This window comes from Pterocles gutturalis, unplaced genomic scaffold, assembly GCF_000699245.1.
Source record: "Pterocles gutturalis isolate BGI_N339 unplaced genomic scaffold, ASM69924v1 scaffold23289, whole genome shotgun sequence".
In the NCBI taxonomy this organism is placed as follows: Eukaryota; Metazoa; Chordata; class Aves; order Pterocliformes; family Pteroclidae; genus Pterocles; species Pterocles gutturalis.
The window spans coordinates 54,334-77,978 of record NW_010131282.1 but is presented as its reverse complement, the minus strand read 5'-3'; the positions used below and the strand labels follow the sequence as shown (position 1 = coordinate 77,978).

At 43.8% G+C, this 23,645-nt stretch overlaps 1 protein-coding gene across 1 annotated transcript in view; it reads left to right on the top strand.

Moving 5' to 3' along the window:
- The window catches only part of SUFU (suppressor of fused homolog (Drosophila)), an 85,231-nt gene that overhangs the window by 24,538 nt on the left and 37,048 nt on the right, over nt 1-23,645 (top strand). Inside the window, exons 3-4 of the mRNA XM_010080567.1 lie at nt 20,231-20,373; nt 22,899-22,984. Coding sequence (XP_010078869.1) covers nt 20,231-20,373; nt 22,899-22,984 — 229 coding nt within the window. The remainder of the gene's footprint in view (nt 1-20,230; nt 20,374-22,898; nt 22,985-23,645) is intronic.

Genomic DNA, 23,645 nt, shown 5'->3' with positions numbered 1-23,645 from the left:
TCCTGCTGAGCCTGAACATTTTCAGATGATGATGACTGAGTTGAAGACTCATGTAGCAGCTACTGCTGCCCTAAATATTATTACTGTATATTGCAGTTGCAAAGCATGTCTCATTGCAAGTGATATATTTTTGTAACAAACGCTTCTAGGCAAAAGAATGTCACATTCCTTTGTTTCCTTGTCTCCTGCACTGTGGCTGTACTTTAGAAGAGCAGCCTTCTGCATTGAATTCCTCTGAGCCTTGGCCTCTCTGTTCACTGTAACAAACACTTGATGCTTTGTGCTTTTGATTAAATGTCACTACCTCCCCTCCTTCAACAAAACCAAGCTTGCAAGTCTCAAAAAGTTTTATTTGTGGCTTTATCTGTTCTTAATTTTATCACTGTTTGACCATGACCACAAATTCCAACTCTGTTATTTTTATCTTTTAAAAAACCCAAACCTGCAAACCTTGAAAATGAAACTCTGCACAATTCGGTGACCTTCGTTTGTCATGGTTTGTGGGTATAATGGGTATATCTCATGGTAGAACAAATTTATACTTCAATTCAAACCAAGAGGAAGAAATGTTCTTCCTGCAGAAAGCTTATCCAGGGCTTGTTGCAATTGTTAACTCCTTAGGTACTGCAGTATTACAATGCTTGATCAGTGAAGAGAGGCTGTGGTTTCTGTTTTTCTGAAATTAAAATATGCTTTTTTTTTTTTTTCTCTGTAAGGTGAAGTTAGGATGTTTTCAGTGGCCTGCCAGGTATATATCACGAGGACAATACATTGATGTAGCATGGAAACAAATGTGTTGTGTGTATGAGTTGTTGCTGCTTCCATGTTTCTTGGCTTGAAAGAAAACAGCTGCAGCTGTAAGGTACAGGTTTGGAGAAACTGTCAGGAAAAACTTATCATGCATAGAGCCTCAAGATAATAGCACAACATATGTCATGGTTATTTTCTCTGCAATGCGTGAATTGTAGTGGAGAACTAGCTAGTGAAACTAGATTCAAAAGTATTAGGAAAACATCCATGAATTAGAGGTTTGCAAGTTGGCTGAGCTTGATAATATTTACCTTAGAATACGTCAGCCTGAGCAGTCCATGTCCCCAGCATTGAGGGGGGACAGGTAGTGTTACAGGAGACTGGAAAATGGCAAATGCTGTTCCCTCCCCCTGCCCCACCCCCCAACCTCAAACAAACAAAAAACCAAACAAAAACCAAAACCCAGACAACACCAAACACAACAAAACCCAACACAAACAAACCCTAAAATACAAAAGCCCGAGGTTTCTAATTGGTCAACATCCAGGTCTTAAGAAACTGCTAGGAAAAACAAACCATCTAGAAAGCATCCAGGGAATGGATTTATCAAGAATAAATTGAAACAGGCTAATTGTGATGAAGTAACACGTGCTGTGGGAAGCAGTGAATGTTGGTTACCTTGATACTAGTGAGACTTTTGACATCATCCCTTCCAACAGGTGTGTGAGCGAGCTGAGGAAATGTGGTCTTCGTAAAAACTAACGAAAGAGGGATGCAGTACTGGTTGGATATTTAGACTCTGAGTAATTGTCAGTGTGTGTTGTCATCAACCACAAAAGTTGTGTGTGGAGTTTGGATTCCTCTAAAATCTATCCTAGGGCTCATGCAATTTGGTATTGACCAGGATGATGAAATGCAGAGTATCCTGATGAAATCTGCAGACAGAGCAAAGCACTATGGCACAGAGGGCTGGAATTCAGAACAACCTTTGCAAACTGCAGAAATGGTCTGAAATACCGATGTGCAGTAAGGCCAGGGAGGTGTAACAAGTGCAAATTCCTGTGCTTACACAGGAGCAGTCCAATGCCCCAATTATCAGTTGAGGAAAGGCAGCAGTTCTGAACGGAAAAGAAGACAATTCAGCGATGTTGTCACCATTGAGCTATGCCTAAACCAATATTCTCTTCAAATTGAGAGACAGAAGTGTAATTACTCTAATATGTAAATAGAAGTGTTTGGTGTATTGCATATGATAGGGTCCTACACTGCTGGCAACACCTTGAAGGGAAAGGGAGAGCATTGTATCTCATTTTGGGCAGAAGACTTCAAGTCAGATGCATCCCAAATGGAGAGAGTCTGGAGGAAAGCAATAAGAATGACACAAAGGTCCAGAAAATATGACCTGTGGAGCAATGATCAAAAAGAGTTACGTTTGTTTAGTCTAGGAAGAGAAGATGGAAGGAAAATGTGATAGCAGTCTTCAAATATGCAAAAATGTTGCTGTAGAGAATAAAGTAATAAATATTTTTGTGCCTACTGGGGATATGAGAGGCCTATCACTACTAACATTTCTGTAAGGGAGGCTTAGGGTTTGTCATTAGGAAAAAATTTTGAATTATATGTGCAGTGAAGCTATGGAATAGTTGTAGATTCCCCACTGCTGTATACCTTTGAGAACAAGTCAAACTATTCTTCATGGGTATTAGTCAGGAAGAGTTGATACTTCCTTTGGATAAGGGAAGAGTGTGAGCCTTCTTAGTCTCCTTCATATTATAAATATGTCTTGACTGACTAGGTGTCCTCTTCAGGTCTTTGAAACGTAATTTTCTCTGGTTCCATAAATACATAATTTATCTCTTCATAGTTTCCTGGTTACTGATGCACTAGAAGATACTTAAATGTGAGTTTTGAAGTCTCAGCTAATTTAAAAGTTTAATTTTAATGCTTAGCCTTTGGCTAGTCAGTAGTAGGAAGCTGTTTGTGTTTGTGTCTTGGGGACTGCAAAACAGTAGTAACAAACTCTGCAAGCATAGGAAGTAAGCATGCAAGATGCAATTTGTGAGTGGGAATTTATGTAGATTTCAGCTGATTACTTCAGGAGAAACTTGCATATGTGAGTTACTCCTTAGAAAACTTACTACACTTTTAAAAAGTATATTGGACAGAACAAATACCAGCAGGTATATGATGAGTTATATGTGTTGATAGCAATGGGTCAAAACCATGACCAGACTAGCTATAGCTGATTTGTTGTATTGCGTTTTTTTCACACAAACACCTCTCTTGGCATGTCTGCCCCCTCTGCACTGTCATGGTGAGGGATTCCCTTTTCAGTGGGTAAGGAATGGAATATCTTCACTCGTCCTTTAGTTATTTCTGTGAAACCTGCAGGAACTTAGTATCCATGAGCTTCTGTCCTTCTCTGTCATGGCTCAAGCCCACAGGCCGATTTCCCAAAGTTCCTGGAAAGGAGGATGGTTCTGACTGATGTGTGCAGCCCACAAGCCTTTGGCAGCCAGGCTGAAAAGCAAGCCCAAAATGAGGTATGTGTAGCTGTCCTTAGTTATTTCTGACATGTCATACTTTCTTTGGATAGAAATTATTGTCTGACATCTTGTCTGTAGTTTGAGGAAACGCATACGCTGCCCTGCCTATGTGCGTATTGGCCCGGTTCATCACTTTGGGGCCATTATGCCAGCTGTCTGCTGCAGTTTTCCCCTTTTTTAAACAAGGGTGATTACGGGAGTTGTAAGGACTGCAGGTGTAGATACAGTTGTCTTATTCGTCAGTTTTCATCTGATTCAAGTTAGTTTATTCTGAGCCACGGAGGCACTTTGCATTTGACAGGCAGTATAACTTTTGCACTGAAAATGGGACTCAGTGGGATTAAGTGGTTTGACTGGGGTCACAGAAGCAGATACATTGACACCTGCTGCCCTAGTGTAACAGTTAGACCTCATTTCCAGATCTTCTGGAGTCCCGAAAGCTTCAGTGTGGCCTCAGTGACTCTTTCCTTGACAAAATGTTTTCAAACATTCTTGACACAGGCCAATTTCTGTGTGTAAAAAGGAAAAAAAACAAAACAAAACAAAACAAACCCAAATAGACCTCCTTGCTTCCTTGAATACAAATGAAGCTCGTCTAGCTTGTTTGTAAAACAGTGTTTATTTCTTCCCACTAGGATGACTAAAGCCAAATAAAATCTACCAGTAATTCATATACATTTTCCCCTGACTGTGCCTTTAGTTTTTTTCAACCCCAGGCTGATTTATTGTTCTCTTCTGGTTGCTATGGCTCTGTAAAGTGTATATATATATATATTTTTTTTTTCTATCATCTGTTTGTAATATTGACCATTTTCCAGTGTAGAGCTGGCTCTGGCTCCTCTGTAGTATTCCAGGATTTTAGATTAAAAATGGAGGGGATTAACTGTGTTTTTTAGCTGAACAAAGAAGTATAAATCAATATCAATTTGATTTCAACAGAACCTGTTATGTGGTGCAAACACTGAAACTGTAGGCAGTAAAGTTTATAAAATAGCTGGTTGTTTGCCATAGGTGAACAGGACTCTCGACCAAGTACTCAGGCTGCACGCCTTTATTCTGCAAAGGGGTATGGAAATATTAAATCACTGGTTCCAATTTAACCCAAATTTGTCATAGCCAGAAGTTATCATCATCTGATAGTTATTCAGTGGTCCATGAGAAATTGGTTTGGTTTTAGCCTCGTTCCTCTTGGAGATTTCCCATAAAACAAGCTGTTCTGTGAGCAGCAGCACAGATCAAGCCTGGTCCTTTACGTCTCTGTATGCTAGCCCCTCTACATCCCACACCACTGCAGTAAATCCACTTCTCCTCCCACACTGCTGCCTGTGAGCTCACCCCCCAATATTCCACATCCCCCCCCACCATCTCCTAAGCCAGTCTCGTCACATACCCGAGCTTCCAGCTGGGATGTACGTGCTGGATCTGGTACCAAACAACGTGCTGGCTGATAAACCTGTTGCTTGTGTGCAGAGCGCTGGCTGATGTGCTGGGCACAACAGGCAGCTGCTGAGCTCTTGCTTTAGTCTCCAGCCTGTTGCTGGCTTCCCCAATAGCTGGCTGGAGGCTCTGAAGTTGCTGGGAAGGGAACTGCCAAATGCAACTCTGGTAAATTGTCATGGTAAGCATTGCAGCAAAGTGCTGGTTGCAGATGGACCCAGCACTTTTTTTTTCCCCTCGTAGATCACAAAGCTTTTGCAGCTCTGCTAGTAATCCACAGAGAAGCATGTGTCTGCAAAGCTGTTGACCAGCCAGACGACACTGAATATGACACCTCATGGAAAATGTTTTTGCCTGCAGAAAAGATGAGTCTAAGAGGAGATACTTTGTAGGCACGTAAAAGCATCTTGGCTTGAAATACTGTCCCAGGGTTGCACAGAGAAAACATTAAAGCTGCATTTATTCTTACCTTCTCATGGCTGTTACTGTTCAGGATGCTCAAGGGTTGAACTTGCCTGTAGATATTATCTGATCACTCTGACCAAAGCTGGATGCCCAGTAGTCAAACCAGCTGTGTTGCATGGTCTGGCAGATGAGGCTTGTCCTGCTATAGCTCTGCCTACTTTGTGTGTGAACCCATTAGCCAACACATGAGGCAGTGCTAGTTGCAGGAGACCCTTCCTTTTGCAGCACAAGAGGTGACAGCTTGCCTAGCATGCAGTTGGAACCTGCAGTATTGCGATTGTGTATCTCAGTTCTTGGAGGAGACAAGTTAGTATTGCAGTGTGGCTTGATGTTTTTTCTTTGAGTGCATGTGAAGGATGGGGCAGCTGGACACCTATCTGCTTTTCTGATGTAGCAATTCTCCATCGAGTCTCAAGAAGCCTTCTTGCTGTTTCGTCTCTGGCATCAAACTTTTTTCTCTAATCCATTTTGGTTTTTTCTGTGACTGTTCTGGGTTTGGTCCAGCAGAGCTCACTGAAAGGCTCTTCTTTTCCCCTCTCAAAGAAAATGTAAACTTCCAACGCCTGCTTTTAATATTAAGGTGGTGTTGCCAACCCCTAGCAGCGATATGTAGGGAAAGTGTAGCACTACTGACCATATGCAACATCCATGCTCTTCAGCACACGGAATCTTTCATTTGGAAAGGGGGGAGAGGACAGGTCTTGGCACTGGTGTCACTGAGGCTGGTGTGTGGGTCAGTGTGCAGAGGTGCTTCTGGGTTCCCTAGAGGAAATTAGTGCCGTTCCTCTGTGCATGCTTGCAAAGCTTAATATTATTTGTCTTTATGGCCATAATTTTTGGGACCTTCAGAGTCCCATGCTTCTGTCCTCACTTGTGAGGCAGGGAAATACACCCAGCTCTGTTTTGTTGCTGGGTGCTGAGGCATGAGGGGAGGTAAGAGGCTTGCTCGTTGTTAGTGAGGAACTTTGTGGTGGTGAGGGCTATGGCTGAGGCTTCCCAGGCTGCAAACTGGGACACACATGGTGGTCCGTCCTTCCTCTGTGCGAGTCCCGTCTCGGTCAGAGTGGTTTCAGGTGTGGGTGGTAAACCAGCTGAGGGCATGGAGCAGAAATACAGCTGTGAATGCTGCTGAGTGCTGTTATGCTGCCGTGCGGGTGGTGTCCCCCTATACTCCTTCCTGGCAGCATAAGTGGAGTTTCACGACCTTAGATTTTGGCTAAATTAACTTCACTTCTCTTTCTGTGCAGAGTAGGCAGGGTGCTGCCCCGTTGCAATATTGGAAGCAGCCCAGCGCCAGGCTCAGTCCTGCCCTTGGTGCACTGTCACTTCTTCAGCTGCTGATGGGGCAAGCTAGCAGTTATTTAGCTCTTGATGGTTTTGGTGGGTAGCGTGTTCGTGACCTTTGCTTGGGACTTGGTAGGACATTGTGCCACACCGGAGAATCTCTTCTCCACGAAATTCCTTTTGTTGCAGTGATAGAAAAGCCCCTGCAGCCCTCTGGCCAGGTTCAAAAAGTGCTGGATGCTTTCTCAGGAATTTGAGAGGCAGGGACCAACACCACTGCTGCATGACATTGCCTTTGGCTTTGTCACAACTGATGCTGTGAACCCAGACTGTGGCATGAGGCTCCTCCAAGCTTCCTCCCAGTCTGCAGTACGGCAGTAGGAAAGCGTGACTGGGAACCCAGGAGTTTCCAAGGACACCTGTCCTCTGGTTCAACTTAAGGGGAGGAAAAGTCCATGGTTTCTATTTTCAGTGAGCTAGCTATGTGATATAAATTAAAGCTTTTTCTTCTCTACCTTCCTAACCTAAGGGAGTTTGGGCTTTTTTCTGTCCTGCAGTTTGTCTGGACACATGGAAGCCAATATTGTCTCTCCAACTTCTACTTCTTGCCTGAGAACAGGTATCTCACCTTCTGCAGCCCCAAAGGGTAGGCTGACACTAAAGCATGGAGAGGATTTGTGCCAGGAGCAGAGGTACAGAAGGTCTTTGTTCCTTGTAAAAGACTTTGTTGAAATATAAGGAAAGCTGTCTTCTCCAGACTGCTTTACTGATTGCATGGTATTTCTAGGCAGTAAGCAAGGGATCTCAGCACTGCCTGAAAGAGGAGGCTTGTTCTTAGCTGCTACTGCAATTTAGATAAAGTAGGTTTAGGCCCAGTTTGAGTTGGCTAGGTTTCAAATGATGCTGTCCCTTCTAATTCTGTCAACTCCTGTCCGGGAATGAACTTGGCTCATTGCTTTTCAGCTGTTCAATACAGTTCATTCAGTTGGTTTATTTAAAAAAAGAAAAAGAAAAAAAAAGTCTTCTCTCTGTCCTTTGCATCAGTCCGTGTGCTCTGAGGGTGCTCCCAAATGTCAGGGATGGACAAAGCAGCAACACTTGTACCTGTTATATACGGTTGCATTTATAAATGCATAAGTTGTTCTAGCCTTCATGCCGCGTGTGGGCTGCCACTGGGAAAGGGAGGAAAGAAACGGCCATGGTGACCCAGAGGAAGGTGTGTGACACATCTCTCTGCAAGGCTGCCGCAACAGCTGAAGCTGGAGGAGGACAGCCAGCAGGCCCTGCGCCCTGGGACGCTTGGATGCTGGCCCCTAGCAGGTGTTTGTCCTGAGTGGCTGCAGTTCAAGATCAGAACTGATCTTGCTAATGTTTTCTGCCCGAAGCGGAGGGGAGCTGAGCTCCCTGCAGGAAGCCTTTTCTCCATCCTAGCCAGAGCCTCCCTGCTGCAGGAGGGTGAGGAGGAGCCCATATGCTGGGCATGGTCAGTCCCCATTAAGAAGAGCATCTCTGACTCCTGGGGTAAGGAATCAGGGGAGAAGCTGCACATGGTCAGCCCAGCCTCAGACAAAGGCTCTGTCCCCTGTACTGAAAGAGGAATGCAAGACAAAGGAAACAGCTCAGAGAAGGCAGAAAACTCCCCCTCCTGCTGCTGTGAGGTCCTTTGGCATCTTATATATGAGGTTTTTGTCCCATGAGGCCTTTTCTGGGAAACGGAAGCAGCCATTCTAATAGTTAAAGGCTTCTGCACAGAATAGTGTTGCCTCCTCCTACTGAGGAGCTGAAAGCCACAACGCAGAGGGATTGCTCTGCAGTTGCAGGAGCATCCTCTCTCACTGCCTGTGTGCAGTTGTTTGGGATGCACGGAGGAGAGTTGGAAAGTTACACATACTGAGTAGCCTTGTGAAAAGAACTGTTTTTTCCCTTGACAACTGCCAAACCCGTGTTAGATGAAACTGCAGAGAAGAGTGGACTGAGCTGGAAGTTGGGTTCACTGTTACATATCCACTTTCTTACACTTCCTATTGAAGATCTGTGCAGCAAGTGGTGCTCAGACTGTGCTGACTAACCCACTCTGCCCGCGAGAGTGGCAGTATGTGGAGTTCATTACAGACCATCTTCTGACAGCCTCAGATGGAAAGATTCTTTGCAGCAGCCTGCTCAGCCAGGAGACAGTAAATGGGCACAGCAGGGGAAGCGTTTTGTTCTTGGTGGGGAAGAGAAACTGGGAGAGTATATTCAGAGGCTCCAGGCAGTCCAGAGTCTCTGCAAACTGGACTCTCCTGCTTTTTGCTTTAAAATCAGGGCTTAAAAGAGTCATCCTGAAACACTTGGGATGGCATTTCAAAAGATGCTGCATAAACAGGCAGGCCATTTTGTATTTGAACCATAAATATAGCTCTTGGACCAAGTTTGTGTGTTTCTCTTGAACTACTGTTGGGTTGGTAGAGCTCAATGCGTAACTAATATTTTTACACAAATGTGTGTAAAAACAAATTCCTCTGTTTCCTGCCCTTCGGTCTCCTGCTTTTCCAAAGTAAAACAAAAGTTTGGCCTGTGCAAGCTTTAAATTCCTGAAAATTTAAGAGAAAACAATCAACCACTGAGAAAAATGTTTTAGTGCTGTCTCAGAGACCCCTGCCCTTCCTGTCCGTTACAAGCCCCAGAACTAATGCTCGAGTAACTAGAACTTTTTTCTGAAGAGATTACGGCGTGATAACTCCACAGGTTTTTTTCCCTCACAGTCAGTCTCCACTTTCCTGCCCTTTCTTCAGTAATTTTTGCTGAATGGGATACCCTAGTGCAGGCTAGCAGTCTTTCTGTCAGATACCTGTGCTGTGAAGGCTATTAAAAAAAGCTGTTTGCATCTTCTTTGGGTCCTTCAGAGGATGATATTGCCTTCGCTTCCCTTTCAAGCTCCTTGAAAGCTCTTCAACAGAAATGTCTCGTAGATAGATATCTATGAGAAGATCACAAGTGGCTTTACAGTCTTATGGTGCTCCTGTGTCCATCTAAGCACCCATCTTTCTCATTGGCTTGCACATGCACAAGTATGTAGGCAGTCCAACAACAACAAAGTAAGTTTTTCTCTTCTGTTGGAGTTCTCTTCCCTCCCTGAGGACACCTAAAGGTTGCTAAATGCTGTGGGTATAAGTCTTTGTTCTACTTGCACCTGGCTGGGAAACACTCAGGTAACTGTAAAACATTCTGGCTTTCACGTGCCAGAACACAGGATAGGGTTTTTAAATGAGAGGCAAGTATCTCTTCAAATCGGCCACGTGGGACCACATAGTCTGTAAATAAACTGTAATTAAATACCTATTTTGAGCTGAGTCCCTATCTGACAGGAGATCCTGCTGTATAACATCCTTTCTTGCTCCTGGGCCTCCACCCCATCCTGAGGCTATTCAGTTTCTGAACCTATTGAAGGCATAAATACCATCCTTTGAAGGGGAGCTGTAAAACACATCTTGTTTAGGTTAAGGATGCAGAAAGCTGGTGGCAGTGCAGCTGGGCAGCAGTGGAAGGGTCTCTTGCCTGGCCTGGAGCTTGGGATTTGGCAACTGTGTCACTCCTGCTCCCTTGCAGTTGCTGGGCTGGGGGATGGAGAGGGTAAGGAGAAGAGTGTCCCACTTGCCCATTGGAGGAGGTGAAAGCAGCCCAGCTCTGTAGCACCCAAGGGTGGTGGGTCTGAGAGAGCGTAGAGGAGCAAGAGCTTGGAGCAGGAGAGTTTTGTGGAGCTGCAAAGGAGCAACTTGCCTCTGTGTTCCATTTTCTTTTTCTGCCATTCTCAGCAATGCCAGGTAAGTCCTTTCATGCTGCTGTGCCTTCCAGCCTTCCCTCCCTGTGGGAGGGCCCCATGCAGATAAATCTCTTGATAGGTGAGAACTGTGTTGTTGCAAAAGCAAAGCAGGAGATGCATCCTGCCCCGGGCAGCACTTATGTCAAGGAGATGCCAAGTGCAATGGATGTGCCAGCTTCTGCCTCTGCTGACTGTGAGGGCTGGAAAAGGCTGAAAGGAGCAGACATGGAGGAGCTGAACGAAGTTGTGGGGAGGAGAGGAAGTGTGGGAGGCAGTGGCCAGTGAGGGAGGCTGTATGGAGTCAGGGGGAGGACAGGGGGCCCACTGCTCACAGAGGGTGGGAGCGTGCCCTGGGCATGGGAGTCACTGGGAGCCTGCGTGAGAAATTCTCGGAGGCTGCAGTCATGGAAACTCTGTATGTGCATAGAGATGGGCAGGGAGATGGAGCAAGCCAGGCAGGCAGAGGCGTAGGGATGGAAAGAAACATCTTGGAAAACAGAAGAGGTGGAGGAGGACCGGAACCAAGTTGGTTATTGTGTGATAGCACTTTACCTTTTGTTTTTCAGCTAAAATGTTACTCTCTCCAATGTCAGATAGACATCTTTGTGCCTGAGATCTACTTTGTGATAAGAAAAGCAGCATTTGCAACTCCATCAGCGGAAGCTGCAGTACAGTGAGACACATTTTCCACCATCCCACTGCTGTGGGTGACAGTTCTGAGCGGGGCATGGGAGAGTGAGGAATCACGTTGTCCTGCTGATGATGTACCCTGGGAAGGCATGGGAAGCCCTTCATCAGGCTTTCAGTCCAGGAGACTTAAATGATCAGATAAGCTTATATATGCTTGCATAAACTGATGGGGCTCTTTTGAGAGGCTTGTTAATTTTCCAGGCCTAACACCCTTGGAGCTGTGCAGTAATCAACTTTGTATTTTCAACCTGTGATCAACTTTTTTAAAAAATCTGCATGACACTTCTGCTTTCTGAAACTGTCGTCAAACCTCAGAGGTCAAGCAGTCCTTACAGTAGTGATAATCTGGGGGTTTTTTTCACACTTTTTTTTTTTTTTAAAGAACCTTTTGCCTAGGCCCCTTGTTTCTAAAAGCCCGATTTGAATCCCTACAGTGGAGCTATTGTTTAATTGTACTCCAGGGATTTCATTCTTCCTAAGGCATCTTGTCTATGCTGCATGTCTGAATTTGCACCTCTTTGGAGTTCCCTGGGCTGGGCAGTTTCTGTTTCCCAGGCGGCAAAACTGAACTGAAAAACAGGAAGGAAAAGCATTTTTTTAATGTAGAGCAAATATGTCATGGCTTGGATTCTACTATTTCCCTGTACATTCTTAAAACACATTCATCTTGACTTGAAAATGAATGTATAAACTAACTGCCAGCAAGCCACATAGATAATATCGCAATAGTTTTTCCTCTTTGCCAGTCTTTTGTAGGTGTCATGGTTTAACCCCAGCCGGCTATGAGCACCACACAGCCACTCGTTCATGGGCCCCCAGTGGGATGAGGGAGAGAATTGGAAGGGTAAAAGTGAGAAAACTGGGGGTTGAGATAAAAACAGTTTAATAGGTAAAGCAAAGCTGCACTGCAAGCAAAGTAAAACAGGGAATTCATTCACCACTTCCCGTTGGCAGGCAGGTGTTCAGGCATCCCCAGGAAAGCAGGGCTCCATCACACGTAACAGTTACTTGGGAAGACAGACACCATTGCTCTGAATGCCCCCCCTTCCTTCTTCTTCCCCCAGCTTTATGTGCCATGCATGACATCTTATGGTATGGAATATCCCTTTGGTCAGTTGGGGTCAGCTGTCCCAGCTGTGTCCCCTCCCAACTTCTTGTGCACCCCCAGCCTACTCACTGGTGGGTTGGGGTGAGAAGCAGAAAAGGCCTCGACTCTGTGTGAGCACTGCTCAGCAGTAACTAAAACATCTCTGTATTTTCAGCACTGTTTCCAGCACAAATCCAAAACTACTATGAGCTACTATGGAAAAAAATTAACTATCCCAGTCAAAACCAGCACAGCAGGTTAGGAAACTGAGCAGACAGACTGAATTTAGCATTAATTGGATTATCGCTAATTATCTTAAATTTAATGTGGCTGGCAAATGAGTCTGAACAAAGTCTTCATACTGTTGTTTTTTTTAAGATTTGCTTCTATATAATGAGTTGCACTAACAGTATTACTTTGAGATTTTTAGACACGATTTTCACCTTTCGCTTATGTATTGGTTTATTATCGCTATATCTTTGCATACATGCTTATATCCATTATTGAGCTAGTTAAAAATACATTAAGTAGCTTTAGTGAAAAATGTCACTAATATATTTCAGTTGGACTCGTGAGTTTTTCTCAATTAGTTCTAGCTGTTCATTCTGCAAAATGGTACTGAAAAACAGCATCAAATCTTATTTATGACAGATTGCCAGATTACCTTTTTTTTTAAACAAAGCCAGACTGAATATTAAAAATGTGTTGGAGGAAATACATTTATATAATAAATTATACTGACCGTGCACAGAGTAATAGCAGTGCAATAAATTACATTGTTTCTGTAAGCATGGGATAAGCTGCATTCAATTTAAATGTCTGGCTGCATCACTGTCATGCTGGTCAGGAACTCACTGGGGGCCTTTTTAACATTCCTGCACCCATAAGTCATGGAGTTGAAATCCTTCTTTGCTTTGCCCTGAAATCAGAATTTCTCTGACGTCTGCGACTTGCTGCCTGCAGTTTAGCTGGGATGTCACAGTGGGATACAAAATGCACATTTGTACCCCTTAGAGCAGTGAGTTTTCAAGCTGCTGAGTGATGTGGATAATGTAGGTCTGGCTTATGTGAGGGATGTGGTCATCTTGTTCGCGTGCCAGCATCCCCAGTGCCACACACTGTTGCAGATTTATTGGGTATATTTTTTTAGACCAAGCTAACAAAGAGGTGCCAAGTGTTCTGCTAGCGTAGCTAAGCAATATTCCTGGCTCAAGGGGGGCGTGATCCAGGTAGCTGCTGCTTTTCCAGGGGAACAAGCAGTATTGTTTCTTTCAGCATCATCTTGCACATATCCCAGAATAAAGTGACCATGTAATGATGGCCTGACTTTCTGCGGAAACAAGAGAGGAACACAGGAACTTACTTTTGAAGGATATGAGTGCAGTAGAGCAGCTACCCAAAACGAAAGACACTGAGTAGTTAATGTACTTATGGCTTCTCCCACTCTACAGTATCAACTCAGAACCTGTAACACACTGTCCAGATGGATTTATCTGACTAGTCAGAACAGTTTAACTGTTCTGTTGCAGATTTTAACTGACATTTTGAAGGAGGAGATGTTTCAGGAGAGCTACAGTGTAATGATCAGGCTAAAAATCTATTCTCCTAATTTGAAAATCTATCTAAAGAATTGTATGGTGTGACCATGTCAGAAAGGGGGAAGTTTCTGGCCTTCAAATGAACCAGGGTGATGCAGTCTGAACTGGCCTGGAGCTGACTCAGACTGAGGACGGTGAGCCAGGCCATGAATGGTCTGGAGATATGCTTCAGGTTCCCTTGCTGTCTCCTTGCTGGTGGAACAGCATCAAGTCCTTGCTTTCCTCCATACTGTCCCCTGTGCATGTGCCAGAGGAGATAACTTGAGTCCCAGCAGCATGAGCAGCCATTTCCCATCTGATCTGGGAAGCAAGGTCACTGGAGATGTTCGCTGAGCTAGATTCAGCCTGGGGCCACCCTTTGGATGGAGGTCTCTTAGATCCTAGTACTTGTCTTGGTTTGCTGTTGTTTTCACCATATTCCCTGTGGCTATTCCAGGGAGTAAGGGTTCCTACCAGGGTCCCACACATGCAAAACTGGCAGGTTTGAAAAAGAAATTGAAAATACAATGTTAGCTAGAGCTAGCTAACATCTCTTGAGCCTAGATTGCATGCATTACACTGTTTATAAAACATTTTGAGGCCAAGAATATTACTTGGTTTTATTTCTTTAGGCATCAGCTCTATTTAGTCAAATTAAAGGTGGGGGGAATGTACTCCAAGAAAATACATGAGCAATGTTACACAAAGAGAAGTTACTAGTCCACAGTGGAATGGTTCCCTCTGAGTTATTTTCCCAGGTCTCATTACAGAGCAGTTGGATAGTAAAGTTAGGAGAGATTGTGCAGCTGAATTACGAGCATTGCTGCACAAAGGAACCTCACCTGCTTTATGTGGGCTGTAAAAGAAAATGGATAATGACATTTTAAAGACTTAAGAATATGGGAAGCTTAGCAGAGTGGTCTGGTATAACTATCTCATAGATGCTGCTTTTGCATAATATAATGGTACAAGAGCTAGTCTGTGGGAAATTTAGAGACTTCTCATTTCTGTAGAGCCGGAGAGAGGCTTCAGATTTGCTATTATAAATTATGAAATAGAATTGTAAGTTTGAAATTAAGTGTGTTAGTGATTTTTTTTGTTGAGTTCTTATGAGATACCTCCCTATGAAGCAGTTTGATTTCATGGAATCAGCATTCCCTAACAGAAAGAGAAAAAAATTCTGTAGTTTTTGTTAGAACACAAACCTGCAGAAAAGAACCGGTTTCAAGTCTGTGAGGATGGATCACTTTGCTGTGTTAGGTTTAAGTCCTTCCAAGCAGGAAGGCTGCGAGTGTCCAAGACGTTACTGTAAGCAATCCTGTGTTTACAACACGTCCAGCACTCCCATGGTAACTGCTGAAGGGTATGTGCTTATCCTGAGGCAGGTCAGGTAGCTTAGTTCTTCCTTCCATGGAGGCAACATGTAAGCACCTCGGATTTACTGTGAGGCAAAAGTATTCAACAGCAGTTCCTGTGAATCAGCTCATATGCAGTAAATCAGAGCCTTACTTTACTCCTGAGGATTTGCTGATTTAGCCATACACAAAAATATTTTTTTATCTAATTTTTTTTGCATATTTTCTTTCAGTTCTTTCGCTATTTAATTTCTCCTATGGATGGCTAGATAATTTCTGTGCTTTTCTGTGTGTCCTGCACGTTTTGCAATTCCCTGGGGGGGTCCTGGTAAATCTTTCTGGTGACTATTGTTTTTTCTCTGCTCACCTGAGGAAACAAGGCTTATGCAGCCATGCTGTTCTCCTGCCTAGAAGACTGACTGTGCTACCCTGTGGTGTTTGAACCTGTTGGCCAGTGTCAAACAGGCTTAAGAGAGTGGTAGGGCTCTTGGAGAGACTTGGTTCTTAAAGGATTGTAAAAATGAGCAGATGAGTAAAAATGCTAACTGTGCCCTCTGCAGTGGAGAAGAGTGGAGATGTGTTACACAGGTCCCTAGACACAAGTGAGTCTAGATAGGGTACAGCTCTGTGTGCCATGGCTGCCGTAGAAGCTTTAATCAGAGCTCCTTCCTCCTTAAGCAAAGACAAATCCATCCACAATGTGCAAACCCACAGAGAAAAGAGCATACTTAGTTCCCTCGTTCACAGAAGCCTTCTGCAAGCTGACTTATGAGCACAGGAACACACCAACTGGTCACTGGTTTGAGGCTTGCTATTTATTAGAAGAATACGTCAGACTGCTCCCATTATATAAAATGGTTTCCCTGGACATGTCACATCTCGTCTTGGCTTTGCTGCCGAGTCAGGTAACACCAAAGTTGAAAGAGGCAGAAGTCTTCGCAGCAGCAGCAGATACCCGAGTGCTGGCAGACTGAATGTTGACACATTGAAATCGAAGAGAAGGAGCTTGTTTGGTAGTAGCCCGGCATTTTTCACAGGTACTGCTGAAAGCCATCTCATCTGTTCCTGGACTCTGGATGCAAATGTACTTTGTCTCATTAAGAAATACAGTGCAAAAGGACTTTTGTAACATCTGTTGTTCTTCGATCCCTCCTCAAAACCAGTAAGAAGCATTGCTACAGTATGCTAATCCGCACAGCATTGCAGCAGGTCAAAAGAGCTTGTTAAGAGAGTTGGATCGATGGTTGCTGTAAATGGATGTGGATAAAGCAGAGGCTGTTCCTGAATCTGCAGGGTCCCAGAACAGCATCAGTGTTGTGATGGGATCCGTGCAGAACCAGCTTTGCTGCTGAAGCTGTAAACTTTCAGGTTTACTAAACTGAGATAATTTGCAAAGAAATGTTCTGTGCTTATCTGAAAGGGGAGTCACATTTTGGCTTAAAAATAGAAGTTGTTTTGGGATTGTTGTGGAAGTGAGTCCTGTCAGCCTGGGTCAGTGCTCCATGTACATAAACTTCTTCCTGTAATCTTTCATTTTCACATACAACGTTTCTGTTACATGTATATTAATACCTATTTTCATGTCTGTGTTTTCAAGGATTTAGTATGTAAGTAGCTTCCAGTTGTGAGTGTAGGTGTCTCATTTGATCTCTGCAGTAGACGTTAAAATGTGCACTGAGAGGTATGGCTGTAAAACCGTGAATGTTGTTGAGAGACCCATATTGACATCATTACGGCTGAAGGTCCTAGCCCCATTCTTGATTTGTAGCAGTGCAAAACAGAGATCTCAGAAATGAGTTTGGAGATGGCAGGCTGCTTCTCTGGTTACTTCGCATGGTCTGGGAGACATGGGTTGCATTTTTGGCAACAAAAGGAGCTGTCTTTAGGCATGTCTGACAGAAGTGTGTTGCTCCTTGCAGGACGTTTGTGCTCCTCATGTACCTGAGATGAGTGTGTTTGTCCTCTGCCTACTCATCTCTTGGGTTCATGGAAACACGTATATATACATGTAGGAAATACTAGCACATTGTACGTGTTTGTGGATGAAAGGCAGGTTGTACGAAGTGTGGTATTGACAGCCCTACAAATGATAGAAAGGTACAAAAATGAGAGGAGACTTCTCACACCTATCTGTGCTGTGATGAGAATTTATTTGGATGTTTTATATTCTTATTCAACATTCGTGAAAGACCCAAATTTAGTTATACATTTACTTTGGAGGGATAATGTATGAAAACTGTAGGATTTTCTGGCTAGAACATTGTTTAAAACTTAAATGCTTAGAAAGATTTTGATTTTCCTGTTTTGAAAACATGAATGTGAAAGGTGGGAAGGGAGGATGTTTATCCCTCTCTCTTTCCAGCATGAGACAAAAAGAAAGTGGTTATCTAGTCCTTTGTTTCTGTGATTTCTTAGTTTCTGTGGCTACAAGTCCTGCAATTCAAGCTGTCCTCAGTGCTGCAATGGTCTCTGTGCAAGAGCAGATCTTACATTCCAGATGGGTTACAATGCAGCAAGCGAAGAGTGGGTTTCAGGCTGTAGTTCTGAATTTTTTGCACTCTTACTGGTTTTAATTCAGCTTCATGTTATTTGCAGGTTTGTTTTTTTTGGTGGGTTGTTTTTTTTTTTTTTGTGATATTAATTGAGTAGTCAGTGTGAATTTTGTGGTGTTCGTGTGCATGCAAGGGAGAGGGAGATTTTCTAAGTGTTCAGTGTTCACATGGACAGGTGGGTTTCCAGCAGAGACATTTGCATTTGAAAACCTGCTCTAAACAGACTGGGCTTTCCCAGGAGAAGCCGCACCAGCAGTGAAACACAGGGATCGATCAGCATAGAATTGTGTGAGCATTTGATGGGCAAAATGTTGTGGTATGAAGACAGGGCCCAATAATAAGCTCTTTGTGGCTTTGTTTCATTCCTGAAAACTGTGACTGAGAGGCTTTTATCATTTAAAAAAAAAATTAATCAGCCACATTTTGGCTAACCTGGAAAATATCACAAGCTCCTTTACAACATTCTAAGTGCTGTTTCTTTAATCCAATTTTTATACAAAAAAAAAAGTTTTTAATTTCTTTCCACTTAATATTTCCCCAACTCTGAAAGTAAAGTAATATCTGAACCACTCCTTTCAGTCACAGAGCTGAAAGCATGTAATTTAGTGTACATAACGATAAACTCTCTCTTTCAAGCAGCTTGCATTTGCTATGTTTTCTTTTTTTCCTATTTTTTACTAAGGAAAACATTCCCTTACTTACCATAACACTTCTGTTACATGCCTCGTTTTTCGGGCCAGGTTCCTTATGGTAGTTGGAGTTTATTTTAATTCTTAATCAAATGAGCTGTCCAATAAATTAATCTGAACAAACATACATAATAAACATTCAAATACACACCAATGGGGACACCTCGTGGAGAAACCGCGAGTTGCCCAGGACACCCTGAGTTAAACCCAGGAATGGGCGACTGTGAGTTAGCTCATCAGTGGGATGACTGCGAGTATTTTTAACCACAGCGACTGCGAGATAACTCTCATTAGTTTACCCCCCTGCTGCTGATTGCTCCCTCGAAGCATCCTGCGCTTGCCGCTGGCCAAGAGAAGGTGCACGCAGTTGTGGTGGTGTGGACGCGCAGTGAGAGGCATGCAAGCCCCCGATTCCTCAGTGTCTGGTGTTTAACGTGACTGGGGACAAAGCTGCAATTACTGGCAAGTGCAGGTTCTCTCTTGCCGATGCAGAAGCTGCCACATTCAAGGATTCTCAGATAAGCTCTATAGATAGTTATTTAAGAGATGTCCTATTGACATGTATTTGGGAGGTGGTGTGGGAGGGTTAGGTGATGATCCAGGACCATGTCTGCTCGTAGCTGCAGGGCAGAGAACACTCCTCTGAATTGGATCCTGCTCCCTATCATATGAAATGGTCCGAGCTTGACAGACAGCAGCTCAATTAACCACTAATATTTTCCAGTCTGCAGTGGAAGTCCCAGTCCTCCCCCATGGGGCAAGGCCTCTCTTCCCGCTCTCCTGCAAGTGTGGCCTTGGGATAGACCAGAGGGAGGACAGTAGCCCAGACTGGCTTCCTTGGGGAGCTGGATCGGGGAGAGGGGTCTGTGCTTGGCCACTGACTTCGGAAGCAGGCAGGCAGTCCTCATTTCATCCTGGGGCACTACACCTGTGTCAGAGGGCAGAATATGGCTTCCAGGCTGTTTATTTGTCTGTGATAATAAAAGCTCTGCCTGCAGTGGGACAAGCACAAGACCCAAGGACAAGGGAGTCAGCTAGGCAGCAGTATCGCACACATGCTCTAGGAACTGTGTGCAAAAGGAGCGTGCTTTAATTGGCACAAAAATGGTCGTGGTTGGTTGTTTTACTTCTAGCTCACTCAGAAAGCAAGTGTTATCGTTTCCTCTGATGGGGGAAGCAACGTACAGATGGGTCTAGTGTGCCTTCTGGCATGCACCGGCTGTGGAACATGAGATTATCTGGGGGTTTTGTCTTTCTAAGTAGGAGAGGAGGAAAAGAAAGGAATGCTTACAGTCATGAAGAAAGAAGGAGAATTTCTCGCTCTTTCTTTTGGTGCAGTCTATTCTGATATAGAGTGAAATGTATAGCCTACTGGTTTTCTCATTGTTTGGGAAAGAAGGAACATATTAGTTATAATTCTGCACCAGAGCCACCAGACAGCTGGGAGAGAAAATGACTTTGACTTAGACCATCACAAGCTGGGCAGCAGACTGGATTTTTATTTGGTATAGCAGACTATTGTTTGTGTTTAATTCACTTTTCAGAATCTTTACTCTGTGGCAAATCTGAGCTGCAAATTAAGTATGAATTACCATCCCATAGGCATCTAGTATGGCCTGCTGACTTTGCACATTCTAACAAAATGAGATTAATAGTAAATGAGAGAGAAGCTAATTTTATGTGTTGGTATTCCTGTGTTCGGGTTAATATCAAAGCAGGACACCATTTTTTGCCACAGGACTCAAGAGAGGGCAATTTTCAAGTCAGTGCTTGAATTCAGATGGCTCAAGGAGACCCTTTCCTGCTTCAGGTGCTTCAGCTGACTTGGAGACGCAGCAGAGCTGGCTGGAGGCAGTCACTGTGAATAGCCACCAGTGACACTGTCATGGTCCAGACCAGAGGTCCCTGTCTGACAGCAGTCAGGAGCAGATGCTAACAAAAGGAATATTCTTGCTGACTTTGCGGACTAGATATTTCTTGTTTCTCTTTGTTGCAGAAAACACCTTCTGCAGTGGTGACCATGTATCGTGGCACAGCCCTCTGGACAACAGTGAATCTAGAATCCAACATATGTTACTGACAGAAGACCCTCAGATGCAGCCGGTGCAGACTCCTTTTGGCATTGTTACTTTCCTACAGGTATGACCCAGCAATAGTGGCTCTGACTGTCACCTCCAGGGCATGGAATACAGCTAACATAACCTTTCATTTAGGTTTGATAAGTCAGATGCTTATTATCCCATCTTCTACCTTTCTTCCTTATTTGATCACCATGGATCTCATCTTTGAGTTGTTACTCTGGAGGTATTCAGTAAGCATTTTACCAGGATTGAGCAATGGGACACTTGGTTCTCAAGACAGAGTTCTATCTGATGGAGAGAAGGTTTATACCCTGAAACAGACCTGGAGTTAAATATTACATTAGTGGTCTGAAATTTCAAACATGAACATAGGGAAAAAAGCTGAAAGAAACACTCTTAAAAGGTAATGTAGAGCTAAATTCAAATTAATTCTATGGCAGTATTGGTAAGTGATCCAGTGGTTTCAGTTCCAGGAAAAGAAGAGTTTGGAACAGGACTCAGAGTTGCTTTAGTGTTATTTAATGGCAGAAATGTAGCTTGCAGCTTTGACAAAAATTCTTTAGACGCTAAGTGAGTTTTCCTGTATTGATCTATGTTTAAGAAAGGTTCAGGTTTAATTTGCAAAATAAACATTTTTAAAATCCCTTGCAATTTAACCCTACTGTTCAGTGAGGGGAGCTTCCTTGGCTGAACAGGTTTGCGTGCTTTCCCAAAGTCTTTCTTCTCAGTGATGTCTCTTAGATATGGGCTGCTTTGGACAGCTTTAAATTGCATATGCAGTCATTAACCTTAGTGAAAGAGCTGGCATAGTCTCTGCTGACTGCTGATTTCTCCCTGTTTGTGGAAAAGCTTCCATTCTGTGGGAAAATGCAAGTGTCTGTATTTTACGATTTAAGCTTCAAGTTGCTCCTATTTGTCCTTGGCTGTAGCTGTAACATGTAAGAGGAGGCTCCGTTACCACAGACCTGCACAAGGCTGTGCTGTGCAGGGGCAAAGGCTTTCCTGAATTTTCTGAGGTGCCCAAAAGTCTGTGTTTTATCAAGAAGAAAGAGATGGGTGTGGGATTTATCAGTAAAAGGTGAGTTGTGGGGCCTGGAAACAGAGATAGAGAGCCAAGCTAAGCAGGGTGATTCCTGGCTGTCTCCCCAGTTAGTGCTGCATTAGTCTGCATCTCCTCTTTAGCACCCAGCTGTCCTGGATCAAAGGACAACTTGTTGCATCCTGAAGCTTTTGGCCTCTAACCTTCCACTAAACATACGGTTGTCTTGTTTTTCCCCTTTGCTTGATGCTTGTTGTTATGGATTTATTTTGACCCATGAGCATAAATGACTGCAAAAAGAAAAGTGGGAACACAAAATAATTTCCTGTTTAGTCTTGCTGTTTGTGTGTAATTAGTGTATGAAGGCCCAGGGAGGGGTGTCCTGAAGCGAGGGTGATTCAGGCTGTTCATGGAGGAAGTCTGGAAGATGGGTGGGGATGAAGTGCATCTCCAAGGGCTGGGTCCTGAGACAGTGAGCTCTGCAAGGGGCAGGGGAGGCAGGGTGTGCAGAACTGGGTATGTGCTGACGTTGATGGTTTTCCACACAGATCTCTATCAGTGCAGATATGCACTGAAGGCAAAGGCACATCATGTGCTTCTGCTCGCTGCTCTTCAGAACTTAGTTTTCAGTTTTCCTCTTTCTGATAAAACATCAGTTGAACAGATTTTGACCAAAACTTCAGTGTTGTTGGAAAAGCCTTAAGTATTGAGGCAGAAAATAGAAGGCCATGGCTAAAATAATTTCTCATCCCAACGAGTGAATCATTGTGCTCAAAGGCACAAGGCAGCGGTTGATGGATCAGGAAGAAGCTGCCTTCCTCTGTCAGCTGAAGGGTGTTTCACCCCTTCATTTGAAGCGGCTGATCTCAGCTGCTGTGAGAGGGACATCTGGTATTGCTCAGTGTGGCAGCTCCCATCCTGAAAAGCAAACACATCCTGCCTTGTACAGGAAGGCAGAAGTCTGCAGTTACCTGCAGTGACGAGTGGATTATGCCATGTGTAAGCAGCTTTACTTTATGGTGCTGGGTAAGATGTAACCAGTCAGCAAACTGAGCTGGTCAAGGATTTATGAGCAGCAAAGCATTGCCTCCTGGCAGTGGGTCCCTTGCCTTACTGAAATTGCTGGTGCAGTATTGCATTTGCCCCTCGCAGCTGGCTGACAGAGCAGTGTTTGCATGTGCTCAGACCCTAACCTGTCCTGTCTCGTGTGGACTAGATTGAAAAGTGTGAACAGACTAGTGGATCTTCTGTAAACCCTGGCTTGTCAGCAGGCCCTCCTCATAGTTAAATTCACACATGCCATGCAAGATTAAATGTTATGTGACCAGAGCACTTCACATGGTAAGCGTAGAGAAGAGAGGGCATAAGGAATTGCAGAATCCCTCTTGTCTCAGACTTCATTTGTCCTTGCTTGTCTAGTTAGTTTAAAGAAATGGTGCTCCTCTGTATCTGCACTGTTTGATCCAGCACCATATGGCACATTTTCTCTGCAGTTCTTGCACAGTTCCGATCCAGTTTAGTATCTCTGGTTTTGTTTATTCCAGATTGTTGGGGTTTGCACTGAGGAACTGCATGCGGCTCAGCAGTGGAACGGGCAAGGGATCTTGGAACTACTTCGAACTGTCCCAGTGTAAGTGCTCATATAGCCCATATAGGGGAGCATTCAGTTTTTTATTTTTATTAACAATCTTTAACTTGTTGATGGAATTTATTTAATCCTGTGCTGTAGCAAGAGATGGGAATTCATTGCAAATCTGTTCTCACGCACAGACACTTAGATGGCAGATTAATGCATGTGGAAGTCCACATGTTCAGGATGAAACAGAATGAGGTCTTGAAAGCTTAATTTCCTTCCTATGATGCCTGCAGCATTTTCTCATTGGTTCTTCCTGAGAGAGCTGGGTTAACTGTTTCTGGTGACCTCTCTGTGTAGTTCAAAATAAATGAAGGACTTACTGACTTACAGTGCCTAGCAACGCTTGGGTACTGTGTGAAAGTGAGAAAGTCACTCTCAAACTGGCCCCATTCTTGGTGGGCCAATTTGCAGTAGAAATGTTCATGCAAGTGAAGTTCATTGTTATTCCTCCCATGGCAAAACAAAGATGTCATTGAGTTAAGGAGGAGATGGGTTTTAAATGTTAAATGATATGCTGATGCTTTATTTGGTGCCAGATTGCGGCTAAATTTTTTGCTTGCAGGTGTTTTGTTTGAATGTTTTCCTCTTATATTTAGTGGAAGTTATTGCCATGTGGTTGTAGCCCAAAAGATTTTTTTAAACAAAATGGTTCCAA